The 17,128-nt window shown below is 39.9% G+C and overlaps 2 protein-coding genes across 2 annotated transcripts; both read right to left on the bottom strand.

The window, feature by feature from the left end:
- Nucleotides 1-642: 642 nt before the first annotated feature.
- Nucleotides 643-6,691, bottom strand: nbl1 (NBL1, DAN family BMP antagonist). Its single transcript, XM_085407940.1, has 4 exons — nucleotides 6,285-6,691; nucleotides 5,024-5,204; nucleotides 2,486-2,597; nucleotides 643-1,405 (listed from the first exon to the last, which is right to left on the bottom strand). The coding sequence occupies exons 2-4, from the start codon at nucleotides 5,194-5,196 to the stop codon at nucleotides 1,127-1,129; spliced, it is 564 nt and encodes a 187-aa protein (XP_085264066.1). The 5' UTR covers nucleotides 5,197-5,204; nucleotides 6,285-6,691; the 3' UTR covers nucleotides 643-1,126.
- A 3,447-nt stretch (nucleotides 6,692-10,138) lies between these two features.
- Nucleotides 10,139-16,143, bottom strand: LOC146669947 (MICOS complex subunit Mic10-like). The gene is made up of 4 exons (XM_085406606.1): nucleotides 16,029-16,143; nucleotides 10,607-10,654; nucleotides 10,412-10,521; nucleotides 10,139-10,320 (listed from the first exon to the last, which is right to left on the bottom strand). Exons 1-4 carry the CDS (start codon nucleotides 16,141-16,143, stop codon nucleotides 10,312-10,314), a joined length of 282 nt encoding a protein of 93 aa, XP_085262732.1. The 3' UTR covers nucleotides 10,139-10,311.
- Nucleotides 16,144-17,128: the final 985 nt, after the last annotated feature.

Raw genomic sequence — 17,128 nt, 5'->3', positions numbered from 1 at the left:
TGGAGAAACAGCAGTTCAAAGAATGCCCAGAATTACCATGACATTAACGCCCATGATGAGTGTATATAAACGTCGGAGCACAACTATATTTAACAACTAATCTGAAGTTTTTGATCTGTTCTGAATACAAAATCGTATTTTTTTTAGAAACTAAAATTCTGAAATAAATGTAGTGGATCAGAATTATAAAGTGGTATTGAATAAAGAACCCTCAAAAATTATCTTTCATTGCCAAATAACTTCAATGAAAACTCCATAAACGTAAAACTGACATATCAGAATTTTTTTTAAAGATGACTGGAAAAACATGACCACATCCCTTAAATGCAGCACCATAAATAAAGTAGATAATTGAGTAAATGTGCAGGGAAAAGTTCCTCTGTGGCACTGAGATCAGATTTAGGCCAACAAGCAGGAGGGTCTCATCCTGCAGCTCTTCTTCGCTCCAGTAAGTGGCACCAGCATCGATTAAAAGTCTGACATGGCTACATTTTTGTTGGTCACAATAAAACAAGACCATGTGGCCATGGCCAAGAGTCACACAACAACCACATAATAGAGTCACAGCTTCATCTTTGTAGTCCCTGACAGGAAGCTGAAAGTGGGTCTTTGAGCCAACACAAACAAAGCGCTTTCAGTTTTATTTCTTGTGACATTGAAAAAATAAAAAACAAAAGTGACAGAGCAGCAGGAAAGCTTTCAGATAAACACGACAACTAAAGAGAGTTATCTCAACTGACTTTAATGCATTTGAAGCAGATTAAAAGACTGCAGCTTATTAACAGACTATAGTCATGTTTGGATGCACAAACACACACATGAATGTGCTAATCAACAAACAAAAGAGTGCACAGGCTTTTGTGTTTGGACGAGTTCATACACACCGTCTGATAACATGACTCTGTGAGTGTGTGTGTGTGTGTGTGTGTGTGTGTGTGTGTGTGTGTGTGTGTGTGTGTGTGTGTGTGTGTGTGTGTGTGTGCCTTTAGAGAAACGCTTTAACACAAAGTGAAGTCATATCTTCAAAGTGCCTTTAAAATACTACAGCTTGGTACAGAGGATGCAGTGTCGGGGGAGAGTGGGGAGGGCGGTAAAGTCCCCTGGAGTGAGCGACAAGATTACAGACCTACCCCCCGTCTGATGTGTGTGGTAGTGAGTGATGGTCTGTGTGTAGTTGAGCATGCTTGTAGGAGTGCGTGTCTGTGTGGGGCAGGGGGTCAGACTGAACCCCGCTGTCTGATAAAGACGGGACAGGATCCAGGCTGTTGTCTGCTGGATACAGCTGCATCACCGCCCCCTCCTGGACACCTTCCTTACTGCACGACTGACAGCTGCAGCGGAAGATCCTCTCCACCAGCTTATCCACCCGGGGAGAGTCTTCGCTGCCCGGACAATCCAGCGTCACCTGTGCCAACACAAAGTTGCACACATGCATGCGTAAAGAGTGAGTTGAGAATTGAAAGTAACTCAGCAGAAAGATGAAATATTTATTGTTTCCTTGCATTGATTTGTATAGTATTTAAGTTAAGCTGTTATTTTGAATAATCTCAAGGTGTGATAATATATTTTATGTTTAAACAAGAGTATTTTCTTATAGTTTTCCCTCCATCACCTCCTATTTAACATGCTTATTATAAGATGGACTCCTGTGAATGCGTTAATGTGTCTTTGGTCCCACTAACCAGACTCTTGGTTCATAGTTTTGTTTTTGTTTTGCTGGATCTGTGTTTTCATACAAAGTTTATGACACTCGATGGAATAAAGAAATACTGGGAAAAGCCGGAAAATCAAATAAACAGAAAAATACACAACCCCCCTCCGTAAACCCAAGAGTTACACAAGCTCAGCCAGTTCTCCAGACCTCACGCAACTTCCCCCTCACTGTTTCTATTATCCAATGAAAATGATCATTCAGCAATTTTATCAAGAGCCAAAGCAGCGGGGAGCAGTATCCACTTTCATGAGAGCTGACTTTGTTTTGCCTCAAACTGAATTCTGTTTAAAGTCCTGAAACAACAATCACAACCGCAGGCGCAGACGTCCATTTTCAGATAATTAACTGTAAGGTGTGAGCGTGAAGGCACTTTTTCCCCCGTCTTGTCTTGTGAAACAAAAAAACGTGCAGAAATTAATTAAACTATCTGGTAATGACTGTCTTCTCCAAGGTACAATATCTTTCCACTGAAACATGAGGTGACCTCACCTGCGGTCCCATCCACCGAGCCTACCTGGCAGCCTTCCAAACTACATACATCTCACCACAAAGCCTTTGTTTTTCTAAGAGTGGATTCCTTCTGGTTACAAGGGACAAAGAACCTTAAAATAATCTAAAACACAGGCTAAAGGTTCACGTCAGACAAAAGTAACTATGATCTATTCTGATCTCCTTTTCGAGATCTTCTGCTTTTTTGCTTTGCTGGTGAGGACAGCGTGCTTTCACTGTTGGTGTGGGGTTGCTAAATGACTAATGTCCAATAACTCTTACCACTTCCCACTGTGTCTGGGCAGGCATGCAGGAGTCACAGTGGACCAGAGACTCGGTTGACTGTGGAAATGTGTTGGGGACGCTGTAACTGAAACACTGACCCAGACAAGCTCTGCAAGAAAGAGGAGAGGGTTTATTATTTCTCATTCAACTACACAGATGCAGCGTTCATGCCGAGCAAGAGTAAGAAGTAATAATTTCACCAAAAAAAGAGCCTGAAATGTGAACTGATTTACCAAGTCTGAGGATGCCTGGTAGCCTTGAGGCAAATCACAGAGACGTGTAATGCGTAAATGGGAATTACCAGCCAAGTTGTGATTTCAAGTGAAAGCCAGGATAAAGGTGATGGGAAAACGTGTTTTTCTACAATACTGTTCAAACAAATACAGGAAGGAATGCATATCAAGTTTTACTGAGAGAGCTTTATAGGAATAACAATGTATCTTTGACCAGCTTTCTCAGTCATGCAGCCTGAAGGTATAAAGAACAGTTAGCTGTCGCCTGGCCTCAGAAAATCTTTTGTACAGAAAAGTACAGTAAATAGTTCACAATAAAAACACTGTGTACTCCTGTTTGTCTGACAATTGCTTCAGGAACTTTTGGGATTTTATTTATATATATATATATATATATATATATATATATATATATATATATATATATATATATATATATATATATATATATATATATATATATATATATATATATATATATATATATATAATATTATTTAATGACTTCACCTGAAATCTGTCAAAAACATCTTTCTTTTTTAAAACCTGCCCTATCCAGCTGTTTTAGATAACACATTTATGGTCTGGATCCTTTGTTGTGCCAAACACATTTACTTTGCCACGAGGGATGCTGTTTTGTTGTTGTTGTTGTTTTTATGCTTGTTTTATTATTCACGCTGTTGTTTTCTCTATGGTTATATAAACCCCTGCCGGTGCTGACAGGGGGTGAGGGCGAGGTTAGCAACAGAGTTTACAGATTACAAGTAAATAACTGTAGTTTGACATCTTAATCTTAATTTTAAAAAGTTTATGTATAACAACTATAATTATATTTCAGCATTAAAAATGTCATTTTTATTAACATGCCTCTGCATGCTGGTGAATAAACATTACAGAAACATAAAAAAATCGCTTTTGAGTGATTAACAATACTGTTAATTTTGGGCTGTGGCATAAACACTGTGTGGTGGTCAGTTACATTTGTTAGATTTATGTTTTAGGCAAGAACCAAAGGTCCTGCGTCACAGTTATTGCAATTTTGTTGTTTCTTTATTTAGTTAGTTTTTATTTCCAGGGCTGGTACTATTTATCAATGAGACAGCATTATAGACTGAGATTAGCCATTTGCGCATCTATCGATATTTGCGTTTATAAAAATACAGAATGTCGGCATTGCTTGTCTACCAGAGGGCACTCTGCAACTTCCCTGTTGGCAACATGTTTGAAATGCCACAAACAACAATCAGCTGATCAGAGCAGAATCGGGAAGAGCAAATAACTACATGTGACAAATGTTAGGCATATCCGTGTGTCTGGAAGGAGAAAAATATCGGCTGATATTCTGGATATCGGTATCGGTCAGGCTCTATTTATTTCTATATGTTTAAAGTTTTTGCTTGTTTAGTTTCAGTTAGTTTCCAGACTGTGTGTTTAGTTTAGTTTAGTTTAGTTTTACTAAACTTGAGCTACTTTCAGAGGTGGGTTTCGTATTTTTAAATGTGAAACTATGGACGCTGTTTGTCAGGGGCAACATTTACACGTTCAGCACACAAACACAACTCTTTGTGAAGATGACTCAGAGTGTACACACGTCCTGAGTTATCTCTGGTTCCATTTTATTTAGTTTTGCAACTACACAAAATAACTGTAGTAAGAGGATGTTTTGGCTGCTCCCTTATTTCCCAGGGGTCGCCGCAGCGGATTGATCCACGCTGGATTTGACACAGATGTGACGTCATTTATGTGGGCGCAAGCTTTTAACCCCATGACTCTGGGTCTGTCCTCCCGACCTCAGATCAGGGATCTTTTGCATAGATAAACGTGTTTTCTACTATCACGCTAGCTGTTTTGCTCTTTGTAGTTTGCTTTTTTAAAAAAGTCAATTACCTAAAGGTTTTGCACACATAATTTTGGTTTTAGTTCCGTTAAAAAAATATGAACAACTCCAGGCTTGTGCATGACTACCTCTTCCAAAGAACATCTTGTCATTAGCTTCCTCTCTGAATGCAGCCGTCTAGTCATGCACACAGATTTAATAAATATGGACTGAGACAAACTTTTTATTTGGCTTTTAGCAGACGCGCACTCTGCTGGAGCTCGTTTGAGCACCACAGTCTTTTTAAAGAAACTTTTTGGCTAAGAACAAAGACATATTTAGTGATTGCCGATTAAATAATGTGCCCTACAAACTGAATGAGGCATGACTCTTGATAGCGTAACCTAATGATATCAAGGCATTTCTCCTTTATTTGTTTTCAGCTGCACTGAGAGATAATCGGACAGAGAGGGCCTTCATCCTGACCTGTTTTGAATAGAGCGAGGCTGACATCCCGTGTGCCCGACTATCTGTGTGATGTTCTTGGCTTCGCACCAGGCGCTCTTGTCAGGGAACAGCGCCAGGCGGTTGATGTGTGCAGGCGGTGCCGCTGAATACAGTGCAAACAGTGCGCAGCAAATCTGAATCCTCTCCCACATGACTGCACCTAAAGGAGCAGAAAACCACAACACGCCGCCGCTCTGTTAACTCTGTGAAAGGCAAAGTCTCGTCACGCCATCTGTTGCCTGCAGGTCACATAGCGCCAGTTTTCAGTCGGTGTGAAATCTGAACTTTGCATGTCCCTGCTCATGTGGATTGACAACTTCCTGGTGCCTATAGCATCTTACAACCCACACGTCCTTGTGCATCAGTCAGATTGCTTCTTCTTACCGGGTTTGGTGCATTTGATTGGATAAAAACTTGTTGAACGTGTGCAGTGAGGACGTTAAAATGGGTTTATAGTGTCAGAGAATAGAGGGGATACAATGGGAGTGGGAGGCAAAGCTCTCCTCTGTTTCGCTCTCTTCTTTAAAAATGCCTCAGCCATTAACGTCATTTACAAGCTACAAAATCGTTTTCTCCTGGTGCATATTAAAAGTGTCTGGATGTGGTCACCCACATCCACTGTTTTACAGGCTTTTTAGCACTTCAATATGTCTGCGACTCTAAAGGATCAATTCTGGAGACAGAGAGCCTACAAGAGGCTGCTGTGGTGGGCTGTGAGACCGACGAAATGTTTTTAATAAAATAAATATACATGTTTATAATGTCCTGCTTTGACGGACTCCAGACTCTGGGTTTTAGCTTAAAAAAGAAGAGAGCGAGGTTTCAGCCGAAAGTCTGGAAAGCGTTACAATAATACATCAGTGTTTCATATACAATTATAAGACATGTGATACAGCTAAAATCTGTTTTCCCAAATAGTTGAGACCATTAAATCTGAATTTGAATTAACTTAGCATTCATGCGTTACATTTAAATTTAGCCTCCCAAAATTTTAAACATCCTTTAAAATAAACCAAAACATACAAAATGATCACACATCAGCCTCTGTATCTGTACAGTTATGTAAATGGGTTTTTTCGTGGTTATTTTTTTACTCACAGAGTTAATTCAGCTCATTTAAGAAGGTGAGACGACCTCAAAGCGTCACTTGGATGTATAGCGGTTATATCATGGGGTTACTTTCTAAAGTAATCAAGTACCTTCTCTTCAACAGCGCCGGGAGGTCAGTTGAGGCACTTACCACTGCTCACGAAAGCCGGGGAATTGAGCGCTTCGCCACGGTCCCGCTGAGCCGAGCCCCCCTCACCTAAACCCGGGTTGTCGGATATCACCGTGGGCTGGTAACTAAACAGTATGATCACGTGGTGAAAATCCCTGCCCAGATTGTCATAAAACTGTCACATCATCCGGTAAGACAAGCAACCGTCCGATCAACCGAGAGGAAGAAGAAGAAGATGGATGGGGAGCTGGGGCAGGGTATGAGCGCTATCTCATCTCCGAGTCCATCAGCTCAGACCGTCCCTCCCCTTTGTTCTCCTCCCGTCCCGGGTTGAATTCCCGTGTAACTGCGCAGAAAAACACTCTCCAACTTGTTGTCTTTTGTTGTAAAACTCTCAGGCTGGGTTTAGGCGCGGCTGAGCCCTCAGACAGGGGTCCTGCTGTGCCGTTTCTGGACGAGAGAAAGCAGGGAGGGAGGGGAAGTGCTGGAACGCTTTCAAATGTTTCCCTAAGCAGGAGTGATCGTGTTAACTAGACACACATGCAATTATGTGAATATTACACATACAGGGCATATTTCAAGTCACGCACACACATCTGGCATTGCTTTGATAACATATGTTTGGAAAATTGAAACATTAACAACACAATGTCTGATGAAATATAACTGGTAAACAGATGTGAAGCCCCTGCTGTGTTCGCCTTTATTCCCCCTAAACCACTAAAAAAAAACTTCGGGATGATGAAATGACAATAGCTGGTTACTAACCAGAAGCTCAGAGGGTTTGATTTATTTCAGGCTCCACTTTGGAGTGAAACCACTGACAGACTCATGAGCAGTTGCTGAAATGCATTATGCTCTCCGGTTCTCCTGACTTGTGATTGGACTCCGTTCAAAACTAATTTAAAACGGAAACATAAGGGGACAAGCTTGGAGTTCGGCCTTTGGTGTAGTCCATACCCAAAGTGAGATACTGATAGATGTCAGTGTCTTCTCTTGGTCTAAACCACTGACAGGAACCAAAATATATACATTCAGTGGGGAATCCGTTGTGAAAATATACAACATGCACACACACAGTGTTGAAATACAATCACTGGACACTTTATTAGATTTACCCTTTTGCCACAGAAATGCCTTAATTCTTTCTGGCATAAACGGAAAAAAGTGCCAGAAAAAATCCTCAGAGATTTTGGTCCATATTAACAGCATCACACAGTTGCTGCACATCCATCATATGAATCTCTCAATACAAACACTCCCAAAGGTGCAAGGTGTTTGAGGTGTGATGGTGACAGTATGTTATCCTGCTGAAATTAAGCAGCCACTAGAAGATGGATACTTTGTGGTCATAAAGGGTTGGATGTGGTCAGAAACTATACTCAGGTAGGCTGTGGTGTTTAAAGGATGTTCAGTTTGGTGCTGAGGCAGCCCAAAGTGTGCCGGGAAAATCTCCTCCACATGCTTACACCACTATACCACCAACCCGAACCACTGATACAAGCAAGTTTGAATCCATGCATTCATGTTGTTTATTATTACCACATCTGATCCTACCATCTGGTTGTCGCAGGAGAAATCCAGAGATGTTGATCTGCAAATTTTCTGTTTCCCAGTTGTGGTGACACCTGTGAGAACTGTAGCCTAAATTTTCTGTTCTTAGCTAACAGATGTGTCCTCTGGTGTGGTCTTCTGCTGCTGTAGCAGCTCTTCTGTATACCTTAGCTGAGTTGATTGTTTGAGTAAGCAACAGTATGCTTTCATATCAGTTTGAAGCAGTCTGGTCATTCTCCTTTGATATAATCGAGGCATTTTTACTCAGACAGCTGATGCTGAACGGATATTTCCTCTGTTCAAACCATCATCAGATGGCTGTGTGAGAAAATCCCAGCAGATCAGCAGTTTCTGAAATATTCAGACCAGAATGTCTGGCAACAATTCCATCCTTCTTCTCTGTTCTGATGCTCGACGATGTTTGAACTTCACGCTTAATATTTGGGTTAATAGGCAGTTTAACACGTGTAACTAATTAAGCAGCCATGCATGTGAATAAAACTGTGCCAGATGATCGTTATTAAGAATTATACAGGTTTAACTAATGAGTAAGAAGTGCAATTTAAGATGCGTGTACGCTTTTACTTTATTATTGATTGCTGCCGTCATAACATTATAAGGTTAAAAATTTATGAGTTATACCTTTAAAAGTAATATTTTGAACGCATACTTCAATTAAATTCAATTTACAATCTGTCATAACAAGACATAAATTAATGTACAAATGTTTTAGTGAAATGAATAAATTAACACAGCATAGCACTTATGGGACGATCTTTTTCCTCTCTAATTTACTAATAATAGAGTGTCCTGGGGTTTAGTGTTACTACTTTTACTTAAGTAACTGAGCCAAGCTGTGGTAACTACATGGAAATAGGTCCATTAGTCTTGTTTTATGTATAAAATCTGCTAAAAGGAAAACGTAAACTAAATGTGTACTTCACTCCTCTTTACCTTATCACCTCTGGTAACATCATGCTAACATTTTCGACGGCAACTCCAAGCTGGAGTCTGGCCCGAGCACATGCATGGCACATCTGGATCTGGTCTTGTACTTTGTGGCAGAAATTTGCAAGCATTGACAATTTTAGCCATTAGATGAGTAGTTGGTATTAGGTAGTGTTACTGGTCTTGTAATTATGGTTCATCATGGAGAACGTTGAGACACGTATAGCCTTTGGGTTTTGGCTGCTTTATTACACCTCAGCTGGGTCACCACTCACCTCCCCCTCCAGTTCCCACACACGCACTGGCATCCTGTTCCTGCACTTCTACCGACCACTGCACCTTTGCTCACAGGTGTTCAGCTTGGCATGCGTTCATCAGCCCCCCTATCGGTTTCATGCTTCACTTACAAACAAATATTTTAATGGACAGGGGATGAGTAACACGGCTTAATTTCTGACAGGCTTACTCTGTGCCTGATGCATTGCAGCACACCAGCTCTGAAGAAACAGGCCTTTGAACGCTTGGGGAATGAATATGATTCCATTGTGTGCAGGAATGTATGTGCCGGGAAAACCGTTACTGTGATGAAGAGGGAAAATATGAGCGTGTGTAATAGAGAGTGCATGCAGCAGTATTTTCTTTGATGTGAAAGTGTACGGCATGTGTTGTGTTCAGACGTGCAAAGTGCAGAACTCACCTGTTAGTAATAAGCTCCAGTCTAGAAATGGCATTTCTCTGCATTCCTCAGATTCTGCTTCACCAGGGGGCTGGATAAACGTGTGCATGTGCACACGCTCACACAAACAATTTCTCTTCTCTCCCAGCAGCCCGCAAAACCACACATTAGTGATCAATCACACTCACAACAATCTCGCCAAGCAGACATGCAGCCAATGAATACACAGGATAGAAGAGATTCCTCCCAGTATGTTTTCTCCTAATCTCTGATGAAAACTGTCACAGTCATAGCAAGCAACCCAAAACAGGGCTCCACAGCAGGCCGCAGCCTGTTTGGTCTACTATGAATAAAAACCAGACTGGGTTTCTTTCTTCTCGATATCAGAAAGAGATATAGGCATCCATGACATAAACTAGCGGCTGATATGTGAATGCAAACATAGCTTCTTTCCGATTTTTCTCCTGTCAGTGCTCGGGTTTGTTCATCTAACAGTTGATCCCCTTTATTTCACCATTCTGCACAACTTTTCATCCTCCCACTCTCCGAGAGGGCTGCAGATGCTGAACCTGGCCCTCATTCCAAAACAGCAGGAGCTCGAGTCTCCCAGCTCATTAACACACAAAATTACCTCCCACCCCCAAACCACACTTCATTCTTCTCGAACATTCGCACAGAAAAACCGAGGAGACAAAGCTTTTTCCCACAATGACTTTATTAAATATATATTTAATGTTTTATAAACACAGTGTGGGCATCATTGCAGATTAATACCAGTGCAGCAAAAAAAAACCCAAAAAACTCAATCCCCCCAAAAAACAAGCATTACAATAAACAGATGAGAAAGCCCTCGTCATCTTCAGTCCTTCATTACTGGTCCTGAAAAATGAACACAGAGGAGTCATGCAGCATGATGTGATCGTGTGTCACAGACCTCTGATAAACAATGAAAATTACACTGTGCGCTTACCTTAACCATGCGACCATGAATCAGATATGGTGACCTAAAGTCATGCTGGCAGTTGCTGTAGCCCATGCCCAGTCCCAAGCCTGAACCAAATGACAAAGGCCACGCGCGACCTAGCGGAGAAAAATAATCCCTGTTGGATGGCTTACTAAGAAAAGAAAAGAAAGGAAAAGGAGGGTTTTCTGAAATAATACTTACGTTTAAAGACAATGAGCGAGAACACAATGCCAACACCGAGGCCCGTTACTGCAAAGAGAGAGAATTATTAGTGGTTTTATTAAACTACCTCCTATTGATTTGACTTTATTACTGAGGTAATGTGATCATCTCCCATCCAGCGTGAAAACTGGCCAGCTAAAAATCTGGTCGGCTGTAATGAGCGAATATTTGGTGCAGAAGTTGGAAGGTAGCGCCACTTAGCAAGACTAAACTAATGAGCAAAAGACAGGAATAAAGGGGAGGAAAGAAAAAAGAAAACACAGAAAACAACTTAGAAAGAAAGCAAAGCGTAAAAGGGGTTTAGGAGAGGGGGAACCAATCCAAAGAGGAGAAACGCAGAGAGCAGGAGAGGTGAGAGGTCAGTGGGTGCGCAGAGAGATTGCCAAAAGTTGCTCGAACTCCTGAGTCCAGAGTGGGATCTTGAGGAGGAATGTGTTTGTGCGTTTAACTTCACCTCGCTGCAGGCCACACCACACCCAACAGCAGGCCAGCCAGCACAGAAAGCACATAAAAACAGCCATTTGGGCCCCTCCGACTCCTAATTGGATTCAGAGAGCTATGCAGCATGACCGGTGCGGCTGAACCAGAACCCTAAGACTGTTCCCCATTACACAGCTTACAAATGTCAAACAAGACCACAAAAGACTTTGCTCATCCTCTTTATCAGCACACATCAACAATAAATCATTCCTTCTGCTTCCATTTCAAGCAAAGATTTAGATGAAGTTAAGATTTGCCGTCTATTACAGCCACAGTCTTCCTTTGCTCTCCAGCCAGAGCATATTTTGAAGCCTCTTGATTTTCCACTGACTGTAATACAGTAAAAGCACTGGCAGAAACTGAGGGCAGATCAGCATCTCATTTTGGCATCTTTCCTTTTGTCTTGACATCTCCAAAGGAGGGGTGGATTATAACAAAAACATTTGTGCTGGAGAAGAATGAAATACACAACCCACAGGGCTGAAAATACTCCACGTGCTTTGCCAGCAAATCAAGTCCAGAGCCTGTTAATTGGGTTGCTATTCATTTAATCATTAGCTGAAGTATTTTCTGCAAATGGTATCAATAAGTCACTTTTAATTACCCCGATTTACTGAATTTAGTTCAATTACAACTCGAGTCGTATACCCCTGGCAAATATTGTTGCATTGCAACACTGCAATTTTAAGATGATTTTGAGTGCATAGTTTCCTTTTAGAACTAATGATGATTCAGTGTGTTTGGACAGAGGCCACTGTTGAGGATCTGCTCTGCTTTAACTAAAGAAATTACTCTGCCAAACATGACAAGGTCATAACAATGTGAAATTGTAACAATATTTTCTTTTTATTCTGCAGCTCTACTCTGGACAGACCACTTGTGTTTCCAGCTTTCAGCCTGGCTGGTGGGGTGCGTTTAGGGATAGCACAGCCTGGCATCACTAGACAAACGTGCAAACATGAATTAGTCGATTTAAACATAACGCAGAAAGCAGACGTCTTTGAATCAAACTCGCCCAAAATGAGACGCGCAGTTCCAAATAGCCCGGCGTAAACAAAGTCGGGAGGAAATCTGTTTGCACAGGAGATGCATTCTGCAGCAAGAAGTGAGACACAGATTCCCACATTCATCTGGTTCACATGACAGTGTTAGCAAAGTCTACCACTCGGATTACAACTGGAATATTTAAAACAACTATTGGATAGACAGCCAGGACAGACAAAAGACTGTCTCAGCGTTAGCAAGCAAGACTGTGGACTCGCAAGTCTTGTTCATATTCAGATTCATGGATTCATGGAAAAAATGCAAATAATCTTAGAAGTGTGTGACAGACGACCGAAGACCTTAAACTACAGATGATGCAACAATGAAAATAAGGCTCTACAAACAAGTCGACACCTAGAGGGAAAAAATACCCAAGAGCTCCTGAAGGATTGCTGAGTGAATTTTTTTCTGTAATAGTTTTGCCGTCCTGCACAATACTTTATACGCATATAATAGTTTTTGCATTCCCGCTGACCCAAGCAGTCCGGTTATAATAGTAAAGTGCTCTGTAAATACAACAGAAAGCAGGAACAGTTTGACGCTTTTCTTACTCAACACTCTTTCTAAAAAGACCAATCTTGGAGAGTGCACAGCTGCTGGTTGTCAGCACAGCTGTATCTGCTCTTTCTGGTTAAAAAAGGTGAAGCTGTGGCTCATTTATGGTTGAATCTGTGTCATTGTGGCCATATCTAGATGTACCATAATTACATAAAACCTTCTTTGGGAGACGAGTTCAGAAAAACAGCAGCTTGGAAATGCACAGTTGAAATCTTAACAACCACAGTTACAGCCCGTCTCAATCAGTGAGAACGGGGCTAAAGTAGCGCCTCTTAAACTGCAACGGTGCGGACTCGCGTCTTTAACAGCTAAAGCTGAGGGTGCACGGACATGTGTTGAGGCACCAACCATGAGCAGTCTATTATATAAAGTTTTAACCAACCTTTATGGATCAGAAGACAGACAAACTTTTTTTTTTTAAAGTATGCAAAATGTAGTGGTAGGGAACACAAAAGCACCCCTGGCAAAATAAGCATCGGTTGGATATTTAGGGGTTTAGTTTGAAATGAAGCATTTATAAAATGTATTTATGCTGAATCACTTTTAAATAGCTGCATGCACACATAAGTCTTCTTGTTCCAACAATGTGATAGTGTTTCTAGAAATGACATGAATATTCACTATTAATGGCTGTTCTCATTAGCATTGTTTACAAGTTCCTCAAATTAAATACTTCATGTCCGGTAAACACCGTTTTTCCTGACTATGAAGAGGATGACGGCTCTTTTCTTAACACCACTCTACATGAAACTCAGTCCCTTTATAAAAAGAGCTTGATTTATTCAACTTGTTTTCATCACAGCTGTAAGAAAAATGTGATCTTTAGCTACATTTTGAGTCACAGTTCCCACTCTCTACTTTTATTTTGAAGCAAACATTATTTTAAATCATGCAACAGATTATCTAAATATTCTGAAGCTGTGAGAAAAAAAATAGCATTATGTCTCGCTTTATTAAAATCCTGGGAGTTCTTAACACATCAAGGATAGGATAAACACATAAGCTTGAATGAATATAAATGTAGGATCAGCTAAGCTATTTTTTTAACAACCCCCTGAGCAGAGCATGTACTGCAGTGTTTCTCTGGCTACCAGACACACCTTGGCACAGCTGGCAATTTGCTCCACTGAGCACGAAGCAGTGCCACGATGCAGATGTTTTCCTCCCAGCAAGATTACACATTTTATTGTGCTAAGACTGACGTCATTAGGTGTATCTTTGAACAGATGTTTTGCCAGTCTAAGTGTTTTAGTGCTGGACCAACACTGAACAGGATACCACAGAAGACCCCATGGCGGTGTGCTCACTGTAACTCACTGGTGGTTCACCAGCAGTGACTTTCACTGAGGGCCAGAGCCCAGCGAAGAAAGTAAAACATCTATAAATTTCAATAATGCTCTCACTGTGAAAGAAATCCCTGCTTGTGTTGTTGCATAACTGATGGTTCTGGCAATTTAAGCCTGTCTGCTGCAAACTGTTCAATACTGTGTATTGTTATTTTGCCATGACATTTATGGATATTAAATATCAAAGAGATAATGGTGAAAAATGAAGCTTTTGTTAAGTCAACAAGTAGAAGAAAGACTTGCTCATTCACGCTCTTCTCTCAGTGCTTCACTTCCTGCTAATAATGGGCTAAATTTATCTAATTAAAATAAATAATATTAAACAAAATTACATAAAATTGTTTTAACAATTAGCTCGCAAAACAGTGAACTAAAAATGAGACTTTTCCCCCTTTTTACTCTGAACTGCATGCCAACATTTTTCTTCGTTCAAAAAAAGAAAAATGAAAAAAAAAATCTTTACAAACATCTTTACACTACAAATATGAAATTCTTAAAACATCTGTTTTTGATTTTTGCGTAAACTTTAACTGCCAAATGAATGCCTGGTGTGAATAAAGATTCAAGTTCAAAAAATGAATAAAAACCAGTAAAACTAGTTCAAAGGTCACCTGACTACACCTCTTCTTTTCAGCGAGCCTGACGTAAAGCGCAGATTACAGTAGTCTTAGCAAAGCAGCGGAGAAAATAAATAAAAAAATAAATAAATAGAACAGAGCCCATATAGCCTGACCTCCACAACGGAAAAATAAAAAACAACAAAAAACAGCAGTGCAATAAACCAGGTGTACATGCAAAAAACACAGAGGCAAAGAAATGAGGTGTTCATATTAAGATTTATATCAAACGTATATACAAAAAATAAATGTTATCTGCTCCCTACAGATTACAACTTTAAATGTTTGTATACAGACACTGATGTCACAAACCTGTACTTAGATTAACTGTGATAAACAACTATGTTATTGTCATATAAATAGATATTTAAGGTGTGAAAAAAAGACACTGATAGATTGTTAACTAGCATTTACAAAACCAAATAAACCAAACAAAATTGTTATTTGGTTGTTATCTGACAGAATGACCATAAAAAAAACTTGGTATTTTAACAGGTTCTTTTTTAAAAATGTCCTTTTGTTTTTTCTTTAAGTTTACTCTCAGTTTCCAGAGCAGGCATTCTTGTGTCAGTTTTGTTTTTATTATTTTTCCTGTTATTTTTTTTAATTTAATTTAAAAAAATTATTATTAGTGTATAGCAGAAAATCAGTGCAGGAATTACATAAAAAAAATACACTTTCTGTAAGTTGTTGACTGACAGTGTTGTAGACACCCAGAGTCTCAAACTGATCCATCAAAGCCTCGTCAGGAAAGCTGTGAGAAGTTTTGTTTAAGTAAACTAACAAGTAATATAAATAAGGATATTGCCGCTTCGTTTTTGTTTTGTTTTCTTTTAGTTAGTTATTTCCCAGGTTCGCAGAATTGTTTTAGGTTGTTTTAATTTCATTTAAAACATTTTTATTAGTTTTTATTAGTTTGTATATCCCTTCTGCAACTGCAGACATTGCTTGGTTTTATAACTAAAATAAATTATTCGGTCCTTATAATCGCTGTAAGATACTGATTAAGGCTGCAAGTAGTGGAGAAAGGGCAGGTAGATCAAGAGAGTCCAAAAACAGATAAATTAATCTGCTTTAGGGCGTGACTTCGCACACTTTCCCACTCAAACACAGGTAATAACTTCCACCTCGTGGCTATGTCTGCTTTTTTATGATATAATACTACAGAGTTAACAAATATTAAGTTTCATCTGTACAGCAGACAACTTTGACCTTAGTGTCACACTAAGGTCCAGCTAAAATGACTTCTCGCTCGGCTCTGACCTGTAGTGCGCCTTATTCTCCAGGTTTCACACACAGCCAAGTGTTTAATAAGAGCAGCAAACAATTACACTGCGTGTATAAAAAGAAATTAACCTGTTTTCACCGCTGTGTCAGCAAGGCAGCGGTCCCACTTCCGCGCGTGTTCGTCTGCCATGTTTTCTGCAGTCAGGAAGATCTCGCGAGAAAAGCATGAAGTCACATGACTCATTCCTTCACGGCTCCTTCAGTGTATGTGTTGTCCGGTAATAACACGTCAGTATTCCGGCTTTTGCCATTCACTTTCCTTTATCTTTTCATGCGTTTTCTTCTTTTTAGCTTTTATGAAATTAAAATTACAACTTTAAATTGTAATTACTTGGCGTGGTTTTTGTTTTGTTTTATTAATTGATCTACAATAAGGGCTGTCACTAAAGTTAGCTTCATGCCTGAGGTAAAGCCTTATCTCCCACAGAAGGACCTGGAAAAGGTTATTCGTGCTTTTTAATCACTTCCCGCCTGGACTACTGTAATTCCCTGGATTTTGGTATACAACAATCATATATCCTTCAGTTAGTCCAGAATTCACCAGCTCACCTTATACTGGTATTAAAAAACTTGAACCCAGCACACTGGGCCTGCCATTTCTTCATTGGCTCCCTTCATTGGAATTGATTTTTATATTTTATTACTCACATTTAAAGCTTTAAATGGACTGGCATCTTTGTATCTGTCAGAGCTGCTTCACATTCACACAATTATAAGAGCTCAGACGTCGTCTAACCAGTTCCTCCTATGCAAACTTAAAACAGAGAGGTGATCGAGCTTTTGCAGCAACAGCACCAGGTCTATACAATACCTCTCAAAATCCACACAGCTCAGACAGTAAACACATTTAAGGTGTTATTAGAAATGCATTTGTTCTCCTTGGCATTGGGCTCCAGTGTGACATTCTTTTAGACAAATGCAATTTATTATTATTTTTTATTCTATTGTCTTTTAATGTTGGGTATTGTGCTCAAATTTTATGGATATTATTGTAGTTTATCTATATAAATACTATATACTTTTAAAGTGCAGCACTTTGATCAGCTCTGTTGTTTCAAAAGTGCTATATAACTACATTTGACCTTTGACTTTTTGATTTCTTAATCATTCAGTTAGACACAAACACTGTATTTGAGAAAATGTTACTAAGAGTTTGTATCCGGCTTCAT

The sequence above is a fragment of the Rhamphochromis longiceps genome, linkage group LG5, assembly GCF_057381845.1.
Source record: "Rhamphochromis longiceps isolate RC_006_pf linkage group LG5, R_longiceps_female_GT1.1, whole genome shotgun sequence".
NCBI classification, from domain to species: domain Eukaryota; kingdom Metazoa; phylum Chordata; class Actinopteri; order Cichliformes; family Cichlidae; genus Rhamphochromis; species Rhamphochromis longiceps.
Note: the sequence above shows the minus strand (reverse complement) of the source record. Positions and strands in the feature narration are given on the sequence as shown.